The following is a 20,918-nucleotide window of genomic DNA, read 5'->3' as shown; positions in this document are numbered from 1 at the left end:
AGATCCTGGAGTAGCAGTTGTATTGCTTCTCGTAGTCACTGCACAATAGAAAAAAAAAATCCCCAGTTTTGCTGTTTCCTAGTAGAAGTGAATGTAAATTGTAATTTGTGTTTATTTTTGTCTGTCTCTCAAAAATGCACATATTTTTGTTTAATTAAAAGAAAATGTGGGGGGTTTAAGTGGTTGCATTCAGATTCGTTCTAATTATAAGATAAATAGATTTGGTCTCTAGTATTTACCAGTTCTCCCTTAAATCTAGTGAGCACTACCTGGTGTTATGAAAGAAAATGGACTTTTTTCCATAGAAGGCTCTCATTTAATCATCTGTGGATGTTGGTCAGGAGTCAAGGGAGCAGCAGACAGAACAAGGTTGACCCCCACAGTTGAACAGCTTACACTCTGGAACATGAGATTTGATTATCTTAGCATGTGTTACTACAAATGTTATTAACAGTCATAAAATTATCCAGCGCTTTTAAAAACAAGTGGCAGCCCAAGCTTTGGACTCTGTCTGACCTCTAGTGAATTGTACAGCCCTATTATGCAGAGTGTAAAGTAGCAACTCCTTTTGTTTGCTTTTCACTTACCAGCTGTGAATTTAATTGATTGTCCCTTTATTTTTCAAGGACTAATGACTTCTCATCTGTCTGAGGTGGAACTCTACAGTGCATGTCACTATTTTAATTTATTTTACTTTTTAAAAAAATATTTAGCTCTTATTTAATGTGTAATTTTACTGTGGCTGCTGCATGAATTTGCTGCTGAAACAAAGAGTTAATCAGCAAGTTCTCATGTACTGCCATGCATCATGCCTTTGTGCAAGAATAAAAAGTTGGAAACCGCATGAAAGCAGTAGTTGGGTTACCGCACAACTGGATATGCTTAAGTCTGAACGCTTCATAATTCTAACTACTGGGGAGTTGCAAACTTATAAATAACCTTGCAATTGGTTAAAACCATATTAAAACCATATGAACAAAGACATAAAGCATTTGGTTATGGGGACTCAGTAAGTGCAGTAATCCTGTTCAGAGTAATCTAACCAGGGCAGATCCATGGCTTAGCAGTGCCTGCAAGTGTGGCAATAGTTATGGGTATGTCAGTATTTCATGTGTAGGAGTGCATAAGACACTACTTCAGTGGATACATTTCCTATCTGGCTTTTTTTTTCTTTTCTTTTTTTCTTTTAAAAAATATTTTTAAGTTCATACACATTTTAAAAAGCAACTTCCAGTTTACTGAAGTCTATTAACTTATTAGGACGTGCTGAATGCTCCCAATAATCAGGGAATGTATCTAAATCCATTTTATTTGTGCCAGAGACCAAGATGGCTACTGCTCACATTAACCAGAGACTCTAGAAATTCTGATCCTTGAAATCAGGCTTCCAAAATAATTAACTAAAGTGGGTGTTTACAAGCAGGTCATTTGGGTTGGCGTTTATTTATCTGATAAACTTTTTGCCTTTAGCACTCCAAACTAGTTTTTAGGCACTTTAAATATTGATGAAACTACAATTTTCAGTTTTGACTCCAGAACCTGGATCTTAAAAGAAGAAAGCCCCACAATCACTGTGAATTGTTACTGAACAACTTTGGTGGATTTTCTGCTTGTGATGGTCTTGCATATGTCTCATAGTTATGTGGAAGCCAACTGTGGCTTGCCAGTCAGGCAAAGAAATTTAGCCTAAATTCCCTGTTACCACCTTGTAGTCTCTTCAGTTATGCTTTAGGATTGAAGAACTGATTTAAAAGGGACCTACTGTCTTTGTCCCCACATCTTTTCAAGTAAGCTTTCTGTTTTGAGGCGCTGTAACGTGACACTAATCCATAGCCTGTGGCAGGGATGTTAGTCCATGCTGTTTACTTGGTATTCAGAGATAGTACTGGAACAGTTTTTGAACTAAAAGCAGCAGAATGTCAGGGTGAAGATTCACTTTCTGGTTCCTGAGATCATTGAATTAACTTAGATAAAAATTAAAGTAAGTTCAGGTTGTAGCAACATCATGGAAACTCAGCATATTCTTTATCTGTGCAGCCTGTAAATCAGTGGCTAAAAAAGATAAATTTTATGTCTTGTAATACCTTAAAATAATAGCATTCCTGCAACAAGTTTGCCTGCTTTACTAATTTAATTCCTCCAGTTTCTTGGAGCAGCTCCCACTGCTGTTATCTTAAAAGCAAGATATTCACCAAAGTCCTGCAAAACCAAAGGCCTTTCTTTTACCTGTAACAATAATGCCACTATTGCATCTCTCTCCTTTGCCATCCAAAGAATTCCAGAAGCTGCATGCCTGCACACCAGTAGGATGACTGACATAGTTGTAATAAGATTAATGTTTAAACTCCCCACCCGTAATAACTAAAATATCCAGAGATAAGGCTGAAAGTCAATTTGTAATTATCCCTGCTGTGCCAAGATGTTGCAACAGATTCTAAGTGGAGGGTAATTTAACTTTTCAGTCCTAGCCATTAAAAAGTAGTAAGAAGAAGGTGAAGAAACTGGGATTTTTGATATTCCAGGGGGGAGAAAAGATTTTGAGATTCCTCCTTATTGAAACTGGGGATACTTTTCTCTCTGTTGTACTGAAAATGTTGGGTTTATGTTCTGAGTATAGTAAGTTGTTTTTCTGTTGTTTACTATCCTTTGTACATGAAAGGAATAGATCATAGTTAGCAAATAACCTACTAGAACATTTAGTATGGAATAATTCAATTGAACTCCATTTCATACATAAAGACAACATTGATAATTATTTCAAGTCATTCTAAATAAAGTACTGTCCTTGGAAGTAATATTATCCCTTCAGTCATATACTCTGTGGCTTTTGTGAATGACCCATATTAATTCAGTTTCTAGAAACTGGCTCTTTGAATTAATGTTGGTAACTGCTTTCATGATATACTATTGAAATAAAGGGCATTACATCATTGTCCAAACCCATCCACTTAAGTAAAAAGTATTTGTTTGCAAAAAATACATATATTCTAAATCTTTTACACAACACTCAGCATGCATGCCATTTTCCATTTCAGACTAAGCATACATTTCAGATGTGGAAAAAGCAAGCATGTTGAAATAATTTGAGGTATGGGTATAGTCAGATCAGTCCTGGTAATCCAGAAAGGAGGGGTGCCCAGTGTATTATTACATTTCATATATTATTTTTCAAGAGATGGATGCAATCAGTCATCTTCTTGCATATGGTTTGAAAAAAAAATTGTCTTGCTGGCAAGTAAACTGTTATTTAAGTACACAATCCACAGTAGTACAGAAACAGTTTTGCCAAACTTGTCCAAGGATTCTCACATCCTTAAAGATGGTATAAATATCATTTATAGCAAGTCGTTTACTTCAGACTATATGGAATGCCTTCCTGCTCCCCTGATCTAAGTGTCCCAGTTTGCATTATGGCCTTTATTGCTTCTGTTTGATGGAGTGATCAGTAAAAATTTAATGACACTATAAAATAATAAAAATGTCATTAATTTACCACGGATCTTGGATGCAGTGGTTGTAAAGTTACATTAATAAACAGAATATTTTTTACAACAAAAAGCATTGTTATGTGGGAACGTATAAATTACACACATAAATTTAAGAGCAATTTTACTGTTAGCACACACATTATTATGGAATAGCCAATAAGTGTATAAAACATAGTATATAAAATTTTATTAAAATATACTGTGCACATCAAAAATTCAGCTTTATCTAAGTGCAGAGAAAAGCCATTATTGTGTGCTTTGTTTTTCATTGCTGTTCTTCCAGAAGATCACAATTTTATATTTGTTTCTAGTAATTTGAAGTTAGCAGCGTTTTGGAGGCAGTGGCTACTTCTTCCTTCCCCTTTACTTCTTGCTTCCCTAAATCATTCTTTTACCTTCCATATGTGAAGAAAGAATTGATACTTTCTGCCAGTACATGACAGAAAAGTCGATAATTTAATGTAAAGCTAAAAATAATGCCAAAAGGATTGAAAGGCTTGAAAGGCTTGCGTGGTGACTCTGGAAATAAAGGATAACTACCTAGCAGTCTATCTGTCATCACTGGAGCTTCTCCATCACTGACTGTGATAATATGTGAATATGATGGATGCCACAGCCTTGTGGCTCATAACATTTAACATTCATCAGCTCTCACTAATGGGGGCTTTATAATTTAAATATCTTTATTTAATATGCAACATCTACCTCATACATCATAATTTCAAAGCACTTAGAGAACCAACAGTCCTGCAAGACAGTTGAGCAGACTTTAATTTTTTCAATAACTTTTACATTTTCTGCATGTTTGTAACTGACAACACATAAATACGTCCCTAATCATATCACAGAATGGAAAATTAAGATTTTGTTGCTAAAAAGAATCTGTCTTTTTATTCTAATCTTTAAGGAAATCATTTTCATTGCATGTTCAACATAAAGAAGCACAAAGAATTTGAACTGTGCTGGGAAGAACTTTCAGTTCTAGTTCTAACTCCGATTGAATGTGTCAGTTTAGTCATGAGAAAGGGTTGTCCGGGTCATGTCCTAAACCCTTTTATCTGAAATATAAATGGGAGACCTTAAAGTGACTCTACAGTATAAGCTCCATAGCTAATACAGAAAGTCAGTTCAGAATAGAGATCCAAAATGCTTTTTCATGGGAAACAAAATACCTGCACTGTCCATAATATTGCACTTTATTACAAACAGGAAAAAAAATTATTTTAATGGGGGTTAGGGAGTTAGCAATATGTATCCAGTGGTTCAAATACATGTGTTCAAATATAATGAGCATGTAGGTAACGTATTTGTTAGTGCAGCTATGTGTAGCCATTTCTTGTAATAAAGGTGTATCTTTTTTTGTACATGGAGGAGTATTATGCACAGAATCAATCATCCTCCTCTCAGGCTCAGGTTTGTACTAGGAAAAAGGTATATCTTTAAAGGATTTTTAGTGCAAGGAACTATTCTTTTTAGAATTAATTTACAATGGGAGCAAAGATGAAACCCATAAAAAAGAATTGGAGACTAGTGGGACAAGTTTCCTCTTTAATAATAAATTTAATGGAATTTATTTTGTTTCATGGAATTGTAATGCCATCTACTTCCTAAAAAATAGATTAGATTATTAGATTTTTATTATCATACTTTTATATTAAGATTATTCAGAGATAAAATATTATTATTAGAATTGAGGACCATATTTCTGTTTTTACAGATCTCTGAATTTGTTTAAATCAAATACAAACACTGAAAAAAATTTTACAGTCACTATGAAGATTATTTTTAGTAAAAAAGCAAGCAAAGGAGTTACTTTAAAAGGTATTTCAAAAGTCTTTAGTTAGCATTGTTACAGCTTTTTTGAATTACAAGGAGGGGGTTATGAAATAACTCTCAGTACATCTCCTTCTTTTGACAAGAACTGATATTTTTATGGTGTAAGTGCTTTCATTTTAAAGTTCTTCAGCCTTACTGTGTAATTTTCCCTTTTCTCCTTCCATGTCAAAATATTGATATTCTTTCAGAAACTTCCTTTTTTTTTTTTTTCCTTTTTTTCTTCCCTGTTAAAATCAAAGAGAATGAATGACTAGAAGGATATTCCACATGTGCATATTGATGGGTCTGTTGATTACTATTGCAAAAAGTGTGTTTCTTTCTGAAACACACCTATAGGCTGTTCTTCCAAGAATACTGCAGGTGCTGTGCTAATATCCTTAAGAAAAAGCCTTTAGTGCAAATATTTTGAAGAGACAACATATGTGCCCAAAAGCTGAAGCTGTTTTGTTTTTTTAGTACCGATCTTTTTTTTTTTTTAATCTTAACTGCAAATCAGCCTTTTGCAATGGAAGGCAGAATCCTTGACAAACTTATTTTTATTCTACCAGTAAAACAGATCCCATCCTGTGATTCAGGTGTATTGTTATATTGCACATCAATTTGCAGTAAAATATTGGGCCTCTAGTATTGCAGGGCCCTTCTGCAGTCACATTTCATTTATAGTTTTCTTTTTCAGTGAGTTCCTTTGTCTATGTAAGCTCCTTCCTCATTACAGATTTTACAGAAGAAAAATAGTTAGCCAAATATAAAAAGCAGAGTTATTTTTTTCAATAACTAGAAGATTCTGAGGAACTTTTAGAAATGCAATTAGTACCTGAGATGCCTAGCTGCATGTTGTGACAAATCCAGTGTCAGGTCATGCTTTCTTGTCTTCCTCTGCAAATGAAACATAAAATAATTTTAAGTATCCGTGGCTGAAGGAATGAATAAAAAGGATGTGGAATCAAAAGGATTCCTCAGTTGTTCGCTTGGTGGGGTTTTATTACTGAAGGGTAATGATAATACAAATATAATCGCATTGGAAAGAAGTATTTGGAGGCAGAGCAAATGAGGAGACAAAGCCATCAAGAATGTTTTCCCCTTAATAACACTTCTATGCTTGTAACCATCTTGCAGAAGAGAAACTCCTAATGTGTGCTTCTTACATCGAGTATGCACAGTACAGAACTAGGTCATTGAACAATAGACTGAACAAGCAACCAGCACTCTACTTCTGCATAATGCATTAAGTATAACATGGAGAAACTGTTCATAGAGCTGAAAGCTGGTATTTCATGTCTGTAAATTCAAGCTGACATGACATTTAATATTGTTTCATAGTAATGAACAACAAGGTTTCATTCATTCACAAGTATAACGTAATGACAAGTTTAGTCTGAAGAGGTAACAACAAGGCAAGAGGGAAAACATGCTATGTTCCTTCAAATGAGAACACTAAATTAATGATAACCATTGAATGCTTTGCTACTGATACACAGTACTACAGAGACTACTGTTGTGAGACAATATTATACTGTCATTTATAGTGCCCTTGTCTAGTAGTTGATTGAGGATCTGGATTAACACATAATATACCTTTCAGTTTCGACTCTTTAGTTCCAGGTTTCCTATGGAGGTCTTTAGCTTTCAAAAGCTTTCTATTTTTTTAGGAGTGTGCACTTTTCTGCTGTTTTGTTTGTTTTTTTTTTTAAAGTTCCCCCCCCCCCTTTTCCTTTAAATTTCCTTAGGCTTCCTTCTCATAAAGGTAAAATTTAAACTCCTAGAAAAAATAAACTTAGTTCTGTCATCTATTTTCCTTCTTTCAAATGCTCGACTTTGAAAACCTCTTGCATAGAATTTAGACTTTTGTTTTCTCAGAGATATGAACTCATACTGGGAACCTCAAAATATATGCTTTTTCTACTAAATTAGCAGTATATTTTAATGTAAGCTCTTCTTTCAACTTCTGAATTTTCATGTCTCCCAAATAGTGATTGTCTTTTCCAACTTTAGTTAGAAAATAAATGGAAAGGCAAAGTGAGCAGCATCGATCAGCTCCATTTGCTGCCAAGAGTATTTTGTATTTGCATGTACAAGCATTTATGCATTATGGCAGTGCAAATCAAAATAATTTCAAAGTTCCTATATATATTTCACATTTAAAACTGATTTTCATACATGCAAACATTCAGAATCTGTAAAAAATTGTCTCTGAGTTAAAATTCTCAATAAATGCTCTCATTATTTCTTCAGTTTTTAAAAATTATCCATGTGTACCTGTGCATGCCCGTATGAGTAGGATATAATGAGAACTAACCTACATGGAGTACTAACACTACTTCTGTTCTTCTCCAGGAAAGAACAAGGTTTGAAAACTTAGGCCCACAGTTAACAGGGAAACCCAATGATGATGGAAAACTGGGCCCTGGTGTCATCGATCTTACAAGGCCAGAAGATGCAGAAGGTGAGTTGCAGTTTTGGCTATAAGTTATTGAGTAATGCATCACAGATGAGTATAGCTGAATGCTTCCAGTGTCATAAGTACTGTCTAGATTACATCCCAGGATAACACTTGGATGAATTCTGTGTGATTTTGTGAGATTGTATAGCAAAGGGAAGATACATGAAAAAGAGTTTAACCCTCTAAGCCTTTGTGCAATGCAAACATTTTTTTTCCTCAACAGCTGTCAAATGGCTGTTTACATTTTATATTATTAGTAAAAGTGTAGGAAACATTGAGAAAATTATCTCAGAAAGGCAATAAATACATATGTATTTTTTTCACCAGTTTTTAAGGATTTAGTAGCTTCAAAGAAAGAGCTCTTGAAGAAATCTACCCATTGGTGTGCTCATAAAGCATTGAAGATGTAGCAAGCCCAGTTTTATTGACAGACAGCTGTCAAGTGACAATGGAATAATATTTCACATTTTCTACATGAAAATGTCTTTTTTTCATCATAGAAACCTTCAGTACATTTGCACTCATTTCACAGTGAGAGTTCTATGTATCAGATATGCATTGTTAAGCCACAGGTAGAAATCAGTATTTATCAATACTGAGTTTAGAATCTAGTAGGGTCACCATGAGTGCTGTAGAAGTGGATGTGCCATTGGTGTCCTTTCTACCTTATGATACATTAAAAGAGAGTATGTAGATAGATAGGAACCCTACCAGTCATGGTAGTGAGATTAATATACTCTTCAGATATAATATTATGCAGTATTTTGTCTCCTCAATTTATGTATTTTTAAGACTCTTTCTCTTGTTTAAACTGACTGTTCTGGTTGCACCACTGTTCTTGAGAAAAAGTTAAAACACCTCTAATTTTTTGCATTGATATCCAAACATCTCACAAGTTCAAAATTTGCTTTTTTTTCTTGGTTCAAAAGAACAGGACTAATAAACTTGTGATTGTTGGCAAATGGGGTTATTTTCAAATGCTTCTTGAAAGACTGTGGCAGAATTTTTCTGATAAAAAGGCATTTATGTTTTTCTGTTCCTATAAGAACATTTTCTGTTGTGTCTTTATGTGATCCAGAAAAATGGTCCAGGTAAGGGACCTCTAACAGTCATATAGTGAGCTATTATTTGTAAGCTTCATTTTCATCCTTTATTGGATGGGGCTGGTCACTGTTATATTGTCACTAAATAGAAAAACAATGAACATAGTGAAAGTTAAAAGTAGTTTTCATCCAGGTGTTTTACAATTAAATTTTTTCTAGAAAAAAAGGACTTAGAAGATACATGGACTTTCAAAAGCACTTGTTGACTAATAAGTTATTTATAAACTGCTTTGTAAAGGAATTTCCATCCTTCAGCAACTTCTCAGATTTCAACATGCTGAAGGCTGGTTTTTTTTCTTAGTTTAGATGAAAAACTTGCAAGAGCACACTTAACAATTACACAGTTACTGGTTCATATGACATCAAGTCCCTGACAACTTTCTTGGTTTAGCCCATTTCCTTCAGTTCAGCCTTTCCCTTTCTAGTTTCCTTAATTTAGTATCTTGATACACCCCATGGTAGTGACAGCCTCCCCTGTTACTGGGTAGTGCAGAAGGAAGCTTTGACATCTGTAACCCCAACTCCAGTGATGTGTGCCAGTTTAAGGACAGTGTACGTGTCTTTCTAGAGCTTCTGGGGCAGTTTAAGTCATGGTGTGTTGCCACGTGGGAAATCTGAGTTCATGAATGGATTCAGATTTCCAGACTTTGTTTAGCAGCCAAGAGATGTCTCTGGAAAAGAGGTGCTGGATAAATACTGCCTGTGATCTGAAAAGAAAAACAAAAAAAGCCTTGGCAGGAGTTCAAAATTGAGTTGCTTATTTGTCCTTCTAGTTGTGTACAAGGTGAATTTAGATATTAGCTGGGTATTTTAAAAAGACTTTCAAAATATCACCCAAATTTTCCCCTTATCTTTGGCAAGCTAGCTCAAAGTTGATACTTCTAGTGTCATTTGAAGTGGAAGTCCATTGATAACAGTGCTGCTGAAATATCAGCAGTTAAACTGTGGCCTCTGATGTCCTACACCATACTTTAAACCCTGTTCATCTTCAAGGATATTAAAGCTTTTAAGAGTCATAGAAATATTACAATTTTTTCTAGGTTTTCAATGGCTCAAAGTTTTTTATCAATGTTCTTATTTTGTGCTTCCACATGTGTCTGTTTCAGCACAGACAGACTGAATAAGTCTGTCTTAAGTTTTAAAACTTATTCTCTAGAATCACTGAATCATAATATCATTAAAGTTGGAAAAGCTCTTTAAGATCATTAAGTCCAGATATCTGATTTATGAGATAGTGAGTCTGTTGAAGCGGGAAAAGATGGGGATAGAACAGGAAGTGTGGTGCAACAGGTCCTGAGCCCAGGGCTCCAACACTGCTGGCCATGAAGAGAGAGGAAGTGCAGTTTGGGCAGCATCCTGGTATCCCAGCTGATCTAGACCAAGGGGGCTGCTGAAGTGCAGTTCCACTCCCTGCCTACCTGCAGGCTTGCATTTCCATAGGAAAATAATGTGTGCAGTGAGATGGTACATGTCTGTCTCATCTCAACAGGCAGCCAAGATAGAACAAATCTGGAAAGTGCTTCTAATTCCCATAGCTTCAACATAGCCTTTAAGGTTCAAGTAATTTGTTATAAGAAATGTCAGCAGACTTCTGTGTTTTATGGAATGCCTTTGTAATAGTATCTAGTAATGATTTCTCTCTCCTCCTTATATATTTTCTATAACATATGGCAGAGATCTTAGTTTGACAGGATCAGAGTCATGTTTTCCTTTAATTTTAGGAGTGCTTGCTGTACTGGCTCATTGGTCAGAAGCTGAAGATACATGTATATATTTTTTTGCATTTTAAGAGAAGTCTTGAAATTGTTTGAATTCAACTTTATGCCGTTAGATGACAAATATGAACAAATACACTGCAGAATTACTTTTGAGACTTAACTTGTTGTCCTTGTCCAGTATGTGAAACATTTAAGATTTATGTTAACTAGGTGTTCTTTCAGAGATGACCTAGCATATGAAGTTGTATTCAAAGTTTGTGTTACTCATAATAACTTAACAGAATGGAAGCCTGAAAATCATCAACAAGAGTTTTATATTAAATATGACATAAACTGACATCTCTATTATTTCCTTAGCGACCAGTAGGACTGGACCAACTATATTGAAATCATGCTCAGACTGTATTCAAAAGCCTTGCCACTGGCTGTGACATTATTGATGAATAATCCACAGACTTATATCATTACCTGGAAATCCCAGTTGTCATGTTAAAATGTATGATATATTTGTAGCTAGCAAAATTCAAAAACATGATTTGAGAGCTTTATAAATGCTCGGGGACTGGAATGCAAACTTATAAACAACAGCCACTTACAGGACTAAACAAGGATTTTTTATTCCAAACCATCATTTTAAAGGAAACATCATTCTTTCTGTAGGAGGCTTCATAATTTCAAACATTTGAGAATGTCAGTACTGAAATGGTGCTAACTGGCATGGACACACCAAGACAGCTTTGAATCCCTTTTTGAATAAGACATATTGTACATCAACTGTACAAGTGTGTATAATACAGTCAGAAACCATATTTGAGACCTGTTTGAATTCCATGCAGGGGAACCTAAAGTATTTAGTTCTTATCTGAGAATAGTGGATTATCTTGGTTTTTGGTTCGCCTTCTAAACAAGATATTCTTTTTGTAGATGTTCACTTTTTGTGATAGTGCTGCTGCTTTTAAGTTGTATAATGTGCTCTGTGTTTAAGGATCCTTCTGTTTTTCTGGTTGTGGTCAAATGCTTTGGGAGCAGGAACTAGGAAGTGTGTTGAGATTTTTTTTTTTTTTTTTTTTTTTTTTTGCAGTAGATAGAAATCTGCAGAATAGACCTGATGATACTGTTGACAACTACTGATTTTACCCTAGCTCAGGCTGTGGTTTGCTTCAGCAGTCATAGTCGGGGATTCAGGTCTCATATTTCATTCTGGAGACGGTCCACAGTCTTCCTTCAGTAGAAGCTTTATTTAGTATCCTTGGTGTTCCTGGCCAGATTTAATTCCATCTGGGATTTAGCTTTCCTAACCTGATCCGTGGCTACTCAGACAAGTTCTTTGTGCTCCTCCCAGGCTACCTGTCCTTGTTTCCATCCTCTGTAGGCTTTCTTTGTACATCTAAGTGTGTCCAGGAGCTCCTTGGTAGTCCATGAAAAAAAGAAGAAAAACAAACCCTTCATCTTAATTTACTTGAATCAGGGTCTTGTAAGTGAAAAGACCTGGAGTCACAGTTCACTACAAAAACGTGACACAGGGCCTTCTTGCCTCAAAAAATGGTTGACTTTGTACAGCTGAAAAGAGAACCATAATTTTGCAGGCAGATCAGGCTTGGCAGGCTGCCAACACGATCCAAACCTGTGAGGTAACTTGTTTAACACCCTCCTATGCAGAGGTGTAAGCAGCAGGTAGTACACGCATGACAAAGTATCACCTACTTTTGTGACAGTGCTTCATAAATACTGGAGGAAAGAATGCCTCTCCAAGCCAGTATTTGTCGCACATAAATATTTGTAATAGTTGCTATGGCAGTTGAGAGGGGAAAGATGAAAATCAGAAAATGGCGAAAGCTGCCTGAAAACAAAGAAGTGTTTCCAGAGAATGCAGGAAGCTCAAGTACTGAAATTTTTAGTCCCCTTGTTATATCACTTTGATTTAAAAACAAACAAACAAGCAGCATAATTGTATCTTTATTATTTAAAGATTAAAAGATTATATATATATGAATATATATATATATATATATAACAAATCCTGTTGGTTAAACTCAAAGCCACATACAGCCTGGTTTTGAACATTTCCAGGGAAGTGGGGGCATCCACAACTTTTCTGAGCAACCTCCTCCAGTATCTCACAGCACTCTCACTAAAGAGTTTCTTCCTAATATCTAACCTAAATCTGCCCTTTCAGTTTATCCTCATCCTATCGCTAGGCTCCTGACAGAGTCCTTCCCCATCTTTCCTCTTGGCCCCCTTGAACTGCTAAAAAGTCTGAAGGCTGCTAAAAAGTCTTCCCAGAGCATTATCTTCTTCTCCCATCACTGTTCTGATGAAAACTACTTCATGAATCTGTGTTGCTAGCAGACCCTTAACATTTTAAAGGGGGAAACTTCCTCCCTGAGTGCTGAAAAATCTGAGCTGGGGGTGTATGGACTGATCTGCCCATGATATTGAAACATATTCCTCTCAATACAGTAATATTTGACACATAGTCAAATGTGTCATTTTCATTTCCATTTTCATTCCCAGAGTAATTAAACCGGATGTGTTACCTTTTGATTTCAGCTGTCTTAGGTACTTTTTCCTACTGTTAAACATGAGGCTTTTAATTAGCTATTTGCATGCTACAGTGATTTATTCTTATGTAACAACACCTTTATTTTAAAAACTTAGAATTTCTGATGCTGTACAACCAACCACTGTTGCACTGCTCTGAGTTTTACATAGGGGTGTCTATTAACATAGTTATTGCTAAGAACTTGTCACAATTTCCATTATATAGTAAAACATGTTCAGGAATTTAGGATGAGACTGTAAAAGTAACTTTGGGCTGCAGTTTTACACAGAAAATCTTTGCTCATGAGAAAATTATTGTCACAAATGCTGAAAGCATCAGTTAGTTTGCTTATCTATTTTTAAATGGAGTGAGTGAAAAATTAAATATAGTAGTTCAGTGGTTTAAAACACCCCAAAGACCTGCTTCTTAGCTCTGCGTGTCTTTGTATTACTCCAATATCATGAAAGGAGCTCGAAGCTGCCTAAAATAACATAAATTTGCCAGGCACAATTGAATATTCAGCTGATGGAGAAAGCCACCATTATTTCATTCTGCATGGAGGAGGGACTGATCTTGCCCTTCTTCCTTACCTCCTTGAGCACAGTGAGTGCAGCAGAAATGTGAATATATTAAGTAAAGAACACCATATTTTCTGCTTAAGCATGAGCAATTGATTTCTCTGAACAACTGTCTATTTTTCTAAGTCTATACTGCACACCATTTTCTCCCTCAGGAACCTCAGTGTCTCAGCAGTAGAAAAGTGCTTGAGAGGATCTGCCTTTTTTCTGCATAGCTATGCCAATATCTAAGAAAGCAGTTAGTGCAGTAGTTAGTAGCAAGGGGATAATGTTTTCTTAATTTGTACTTTGACTCAACTTTACAGAAAGTGTGGTCCAAAACGTTTGTGGGGTGGGCATTACAGTATCTTCACAGCTTCTTCACATATCAAATTATTGTTTTCTATTTGGCAGTAGTAGTTCCACAGGAAGTGCACTATTTCAAAAAATAATAATTTGTAAATTTTCAGAGAAACCCATATTTCAGGGCAAATCCTCCAATTTTTATTCAAATGAGGTAAAGGTAGCAACCTTTTGGACATGCTGCTGCATTTGTAAAAACATCTTTACTGACATTCCTTCACTCACAAATCCCAAATTCATAGATGCATCATATTTGAAAATTCAGCCTGCAGAGTGTTTCCTAACATTTAATATTTCTTGCTAATTTACAGCTGCTTGTCCTGCTGCTTTCACCTCTTTCCCTTCATGATACATTATTTACAAATTATATTTTTAATTCTTTTAACATCAGCAACCCATGTGAAAAGCAAGAAGAAATGGCTATGCATATCCTAGCCCTAGGTCCTTGCAGACTGATTACTGATAGGATGTGACAAGTGAGAACAGCAAGCACTGGATGCAGTGAATGAGTTATATTGATACAAAGAATGATGTTGGGTAGTTCCCTGCAGAAATTCTGCCACTAAAGCAGTGGTTCTAATGTACTTAAAAAACTTCTTGCGAAGTATTCTTCATGTCATTAATAATTTGAGGGAGGTGTTTTTGTAAAATTTTCATTGTTTACCAGAGTTGTCTTTTGAAACCACATTGTAAAATTCATTCTCTTGCTAGGGAGGAGCAAGCAATGTTGTTCATCACTAATGTTCAGCCACACCTTGAGTAATGTATCCATCAAATATGAGGTCAGGCTGCCTTCTTTTCTCTGGTGATTTCCTGTCTGTCATTTCTCCATCTTAAAACATAACAAAGCATTAGCTGAAATACAAATGGATCATGTCCCTTGTCTAGGCATGATTTCATTTTTTTTCTTTTCCCCTTTTTTTTTTTTATTTTAAACAACTGCTAGGGATTACTGAAGACTGCAGAATTAATCCTTGTGTTTTAAAATACTGTGATATTTTCTGGATATTCTAGGTGACGTTGAACAGGAGAAATTCTAGGTGTCACTGGTCAGGAGAAATTTGAAATCATGAAAGCAACAGCTCCACTGGCAAAAAAAGCTGTTACTCTCATGGAAACGTTTTTATGTTAACTGGATTTGTCTTGTTTGTTTTTTTTTTTTTACATTGAATATGATTCATACTGTAGCAATAATTGCTTTGCTGCTAGAACAACTGTTTGTTGGGGTTTTTTCCTCCCAAAAAACCCCAACCAAAAACAAAATTCCCCCAAACTAAAGCAATTTTCATTATTGAGAGATATTGCCAAATACCTATCGTCAGATAATTATTAGTATTATTTTTCTGGGCTAGGCTGTTTTGTCTTTGGTTTTCTTTCTGATAGCCTCTATTTCCCTCATTTAAATATGAAACGAAACATCAAAGAGGAACAATAGTGTTTGTGGAAATGTTGATTGTAGTTAAACCTGATGCGAAGCAATCCCTTACTTCTCCTGTCATTACTTAGGTTGAGTAACTTTCAATTTAAATATGTTTCACATTTTTACTATCAATAATATCAGTGTCAGAATGGGGTTGTTAGCATTTAATTAATTATCTGTGAAGGGTCTTGAAGTCTGCAAGTGGCACACAATTGAAAAATCTTACAACACTTACAAACATCCCCATATTTATAGTAGAGGCTGCTTCTTCTTCCCAATTTCTATTCAGGTCTTCACAGAATAGCTTCTTGTGCTTTTACATTACAGTACAAGTGGGACTGTGTAGGTCACTGAAGGCTTAAGTCAGTCCTTAAGCTCTAATTATTTCAGTTAATATTCCATATAATTTAAAAGTGTAATGTATTGTTTTAGTAGCATTCCATGCCAAATTTCCATGAGGGTTAATTTTGCCATGAAATGTAGTCAAGAAATCTAAACTGTTTGTGTAAGCCATCAAGAAAGTAATTGCATTTAGCGATTTTAATTCATTTAAACAATGTAGATATGGGCATAGCTGGCAGTGAAGCATGGGTGTGCTAATAGCTTATTTAGAAATACTGTTTCAGTATTTAATACAACCCAACTAACAATTCAGCTTTAAACACTGCTGATTGAACAGCTGAGAATAGTTGATTTCCTTTCACACACAGGAGATATTTCACTATTAGTTTTAGCTCTAGACTTTCAAATGCAGAAAGATATATTTTACAGGTTATAAGGATGGCTGAGAAGACTGGTGCTGTGTTTTAATTGAGATTATGAATTTTGCTTGCATATGTAAAACAAATGTGCTAAAAAAAGTAAACTCACTGCCACCAAAACTGAAAACAAGGCACTTTGGAAAATATACGATGATACATAACTGGCTAGAATTTCCTTCATTTTGCAAAGCCACGAGCCACATGCATCAGCTCACCACAAAGTCATTAGGTCTTTTTAAACTCAGATGAAAAACATTAACAAATACCACAAAAGGCTTTAGTATGGCCCCTTTGTTCATTCACATATGGCAGTTTATAACTCCTGCACCACTTGGGTCGTGTGTTTGTTTAAGCTGCCTCCATCAGGCCAGCCCTGAAAGAACAAAAGACATCTTGAGCGATCCTAAGCAGGAAATGGGCTAATCTAAACATGGCTTGTGACACTATAAGTAGAATAGAAAGGGGAGGGATTGATTAGTCATTAATGTCCAATTGACTCCATATGGATGTTGCAATAATAAGGCCTTTTTCAGTGCAGTAGCGGAGTTATTGAATTAGAGGTTTATGTTTCCTCAGAGCTGACCTTAGGGAATTCCCTTTTGGTTCTTCTTGTTGATGTTTTAAAGAGAATGGAGTCTCGTAATAGGAAAAATAGAAGCTTTATCATAAATGAGTGTTGCATAGATGTAGTTAACCTGTGCTGCAGTGTAGCACCTCTTAATATTTACTTAGCACAGTCCAGAACCCCTTCAGGTGAAGTATTTTAGACCTCATTTAAATATTCCAGTAGTTCATGAATCACTCATGTCTTTCTCATTGTTTCCACTTTTCATTCACTGACATGCGGCCTATAAGAAATGTTTGAGGCCTCAAATCCCAGATGAATAATATTTGTTTAACATTTGGAATGAAAGTGGTTCGACAAACAAGACAGTGCCCTGCAGAACATTTGTGCCACTGTGTGACTGCAGGCATCTCTGTCCCAGAGATAGTCATGTTTCCAAGTGGGTGTTAGTTTTGCCTCGTGATGACAAGACATGTCAGTAATGACAATAGTTCATGATATACCCATTTATTTTTGCCTCTCCTGCTGGTAATAAAGAATAAGAAAGTCTTCTGAATGTGGATGGGGATGAAGGAGGCAGATAAGGGGATAAATAGATAAATGTCACACCTAACACTGCTACAGCTCACGCAGATTACAATAAAGTAGCACATTTTGTAACCTTGTCCAAACCCGAACACTGAATTTAATAACACAAAACAGTAGTTAAATAATTATTCTTGCATTCTAGATTTTCTTGTAATTTTAAATCTTTCCAGATTTGCATTCTTCTATTTCCTTTTAAATATTGCTAGACCTTTCATAAAGGCTGCATTTGTCTGTCTACAGGTAAAGAGCAGGAAAGGGGACTGCTAAGCCAGTTTTTCATGCTCCTTGTTTTTATGGCATTTCCATGTTCATTAGGTTCTGGTCTATGTAATGCAAGCTGATAGCAGTGCTAGTTGTATTGCCACAGAAAGGGCCAGAGATTTGAGAGGTCACAATCAGTCTTTTCCAAAGTAGACAAAAATGTCATCTCAGCTTAATGAATAACTGATGATATGAGCTATACTACGAAGGAATCACTTTCACACTAGGAACCCAGAACAATTGTCTTTATTTCTATATATTGTAAGTTGGTATACATTTATGGAGGTTGGTATGAAGTGAATTCCCTAGAAAAGCCAAAGATTCATCATCTGATGGTAGTCAAAGAAAGTGTATCACTTCTGACATGAAGCAATGCCCAGAGTGTGAAGAATAATTAAGAAATAACAGAGGAACTGATAAAATCTTTCTTTTCACTGTCACTTCTTTTCCCTTTCTTTCTTTCTTCATCTTTTCCTCAACCTTTTTTTCCTTCTTTCTATGACATTTTTTTGCATTCAGGTAAAATGTAAAGGCCCAGTCTGAGGTTTTGTTGTGGTAGATGATGTATAAAATGGAAGATAAAACCATATCTCAGTATACAAAAAATATTAACCCTAATTTGGCCAAGATTTTGGAAAACTAGTAAGAGATGGTGCCTGTCCTAACTTTCTTGTCATTTTAAAAGGTGAGAAAGTCAAATAAAAGTAGGAATAAATAAATAAACAATGTAACAATTATTACTTTGTGTTTCTTAACATTTATTTAGTGTGAAAATGTTTATCTTTCCTGTTGAAGATCAGATTCTTGCTCTTTCTAAAGAACAGGGGCTTTTCTTCCACTGTACTGTCATTAGAGAGCAGTCAGTCTCTTATGAAACAAAACATTGTTTGAATTTACTTTAATGAAGCTGTAACATTTTTAGATTTATTCTGTGGTTTTCTTCGACTCAGTATTGTCCCTAGAGTCTAGTCTGGAATCCAGCTTCCACAGAGGAGTTGCCTGCCATATATCCACTGAAAGTGATCATTCTGCTCTAATCTGCTTTTAGTTTTAAACCTTAAAAGTGATGACAAGTTGAGCAAATGCAAAGTATCTAAGAAATGAAGCAGTCCACACCCCCAGAAGCTAAAAATGTCACTTTGAGAACAGCCCCAGCCTTTAGGCTGAAATGTAGACTTTGCCAACTAAGCCATTAGGGCAGCCAAACAGTACTTCTTTTGCAATGATTTTGAATTCTGACCAAGGTCTTAATTCTGAAAATCAAAACCTTCTCCTGTATTTGCAGTATGGACAGTAGCTAGCAGATCAAGCATAGTTGCCATAGAAAGACTATTGCAAACTTCCCCCTCTCTTCTTACCCTTCATTAGTAGTACATTTTTCCTTTATATATTATTTTGCATTTATTTATTTGACTTTTCTAAAAATATTTTTAGAATGAATTAAAACACCTACTTCTTTGCAGTTGTATTTGCCTAATCTTTAAAAATTGCAGGCATCATTTTCAGTTTCTGTCAGTATTATAATTACCACAATAAGAAAAAAAAAATCTGTTCTTTGAAAAACCTGTTGAAATTGTTTATATAGGCACAATACTGGCTAAATATCTGATTTAAAGGATGAAGAACCTAAGAACAACCATTTTGAATGCTTGTTCTTATTTGTTTCAACTTGTAAGAGCTCACTATACATATGTGCTTTTAAAAACATTAGCGTCTCATTTCTGAGCTAAAAAGGTACTGAGACTTTCTGGCTCCCTATGTAGAATCACCATGCTAACAGAAGTATTTTCTTGTAATGCTTTGTATGCTGAATATAATTCCATAGTTCTGAGATAGTTACAAGAACATGGAGATTATATTACTTTAGTTATTTGCAGAAATTCATTTTGCAGATGCTTTTGTGATGGCCTGTGGGTCAACTTGCTAATATTCCCCCAGAGATCAAGCACAAAGAACATCAACTCTTTGGCTGCTTTTTCAAATCCTTCAAGTATGGACTTGCTTAAAGCAGATACAGCCTTCTTGGCTTTCTTGGGATAGTTGTAATTTATTACTCTAAGTAGGAATTGTTTTCTAACATAACCTTGCTCTGAAAATAAATGATTTATGGTGGGTTTTTCCTTTCCTTTTTTTTGTTTTTGTTTTCCCCCCCCACCCCCTCTTTCTGTCTAAATTATATCCAGATTAAAAAGCTAGCCTAGAAACTTGATCCTAATAAGGGACTCTCTGCCTGTATTAGGATTGAAAGGTCAGGCCAATATTGTGTTAGAAAGGGCTAGACAAACTCCTTAACCATAGTGAATAAACACCTGTGAAAAAGTATAGGATGGAAAATCATCATATGGATGGAAATATGTCTCTTTTTGCTTGCTTTGAGTAGAGTCATTGTATAACAGCCAACAAACTTTGCATCAATAATAATTTAATTTTTTAAGTTGTCACCAATTTCCTAATTGTCCATATACTAGCTACAAACTTTATAGCATTATTTTAAAAGAGCAAGCAACCATTACATGATATATTTGACTTTTCTCTAGTTATAAAGCTGTTTGTCACAATAAATGTTTCAGTGTTGACTCACTGTTTGTAACTTACTATAGTTTCACAATATGTACTTCTAGAAGATAGGTCTCTCTGACATATATGTTCCATGGACAGAGCCTCATTAAGCATATGCACCCCTAAGTCAGTTTTGCATGCAGGTTGCTCAGCAAAACTACTGTTTCTTTTTGTAAGAAAGAGCTGACTGCAGCTGCAGCCTCCTCTAAATGCTGAACACCTGTAGCATGGTACTTAACTTAGAATAGTATTAAAATAGTTTTGCATCTCACATTTGCCACAAACCTGTCTTCTTTTATGTGTGTGCATGTTAGTATACAAATTGCCAAATTGGTGTCAGTTGTAAAGTAATGGCATAGGAGGCATCATAAATTACCATGGTGATCCTCAGGAGAAGACATTGCTGTGTACGAATGAGTGTTTTGCTCTCAGAGTAATGTATGTCTTCATCTGGCCCAGTAGTCAGCACATTGCCCTGTGTTGATGGATATAGTCAGCTTGAAACTACACTACATTTCACTGCACAATAAACATGGCTGTCAACACCATATAAAGCAAAATCAATTTATCCTGTATGGTCAGTGCGTTTTAAATGAAATTAATGTACTGTGGACCTGGTGGCAAAAAGGTAGTGTATTAGCTATGCATCCTCTGTTTTAGGACTTTTTTCATGTAAATGTCTCTCCTCTATAGAATTTTTTAAATGGTACAATTAAC

At 35.4% G+C, this 20,918-nt stretch overlaps 1 protein-coding gene across 10 annotated transcripts in view; it reads left to right on the top strand.

Annotated features, from left to right (window-relative positions):
* SOX6 (SRY-box transcription factor 6) overlaps nucleotides 1-20,918 on the top strand; it is a 334,845-nt gene that overhangs the window by 295,378 nt on the left and 18,549 nt on the right. For all 10 annotated transcript variants that reach the window (XM_030450938.1, XM_030450944.1, XM_030450942.1 and 7 more), the window contains one exon: nucleotides 7,659-7,767. In XM_030450938.1, the coding sequence (XP_030306798.1) occupies nucleotides 7,659-7,767 (109 nt within the window). The remainder of the gene's footprint in view (nucleotides 1-7,658; nucleotides 7,768-20,918) is intronic.

The sequence above is a fragment of the Calypte anna genome, chromosome 5 (genome assembly GCF_003957555.1).
Source record: "Calypte anna isolate BGI_N300 chromosome 5, bCalAnn1_v1.p, whole genome shotgun sequence".
In the NCBI taxonomy this organism is placed as follows: Eukaryota; Metazoa; Chordata; class Aves; order Apodiformes; family Trochilidae; genus Calypte; species Calypte anna.
The sequence above is the reverse complement of the archived record's forward strand: the minus strand, read 5'-3'. Positions and strand labels throughout refer to the sequence as shown.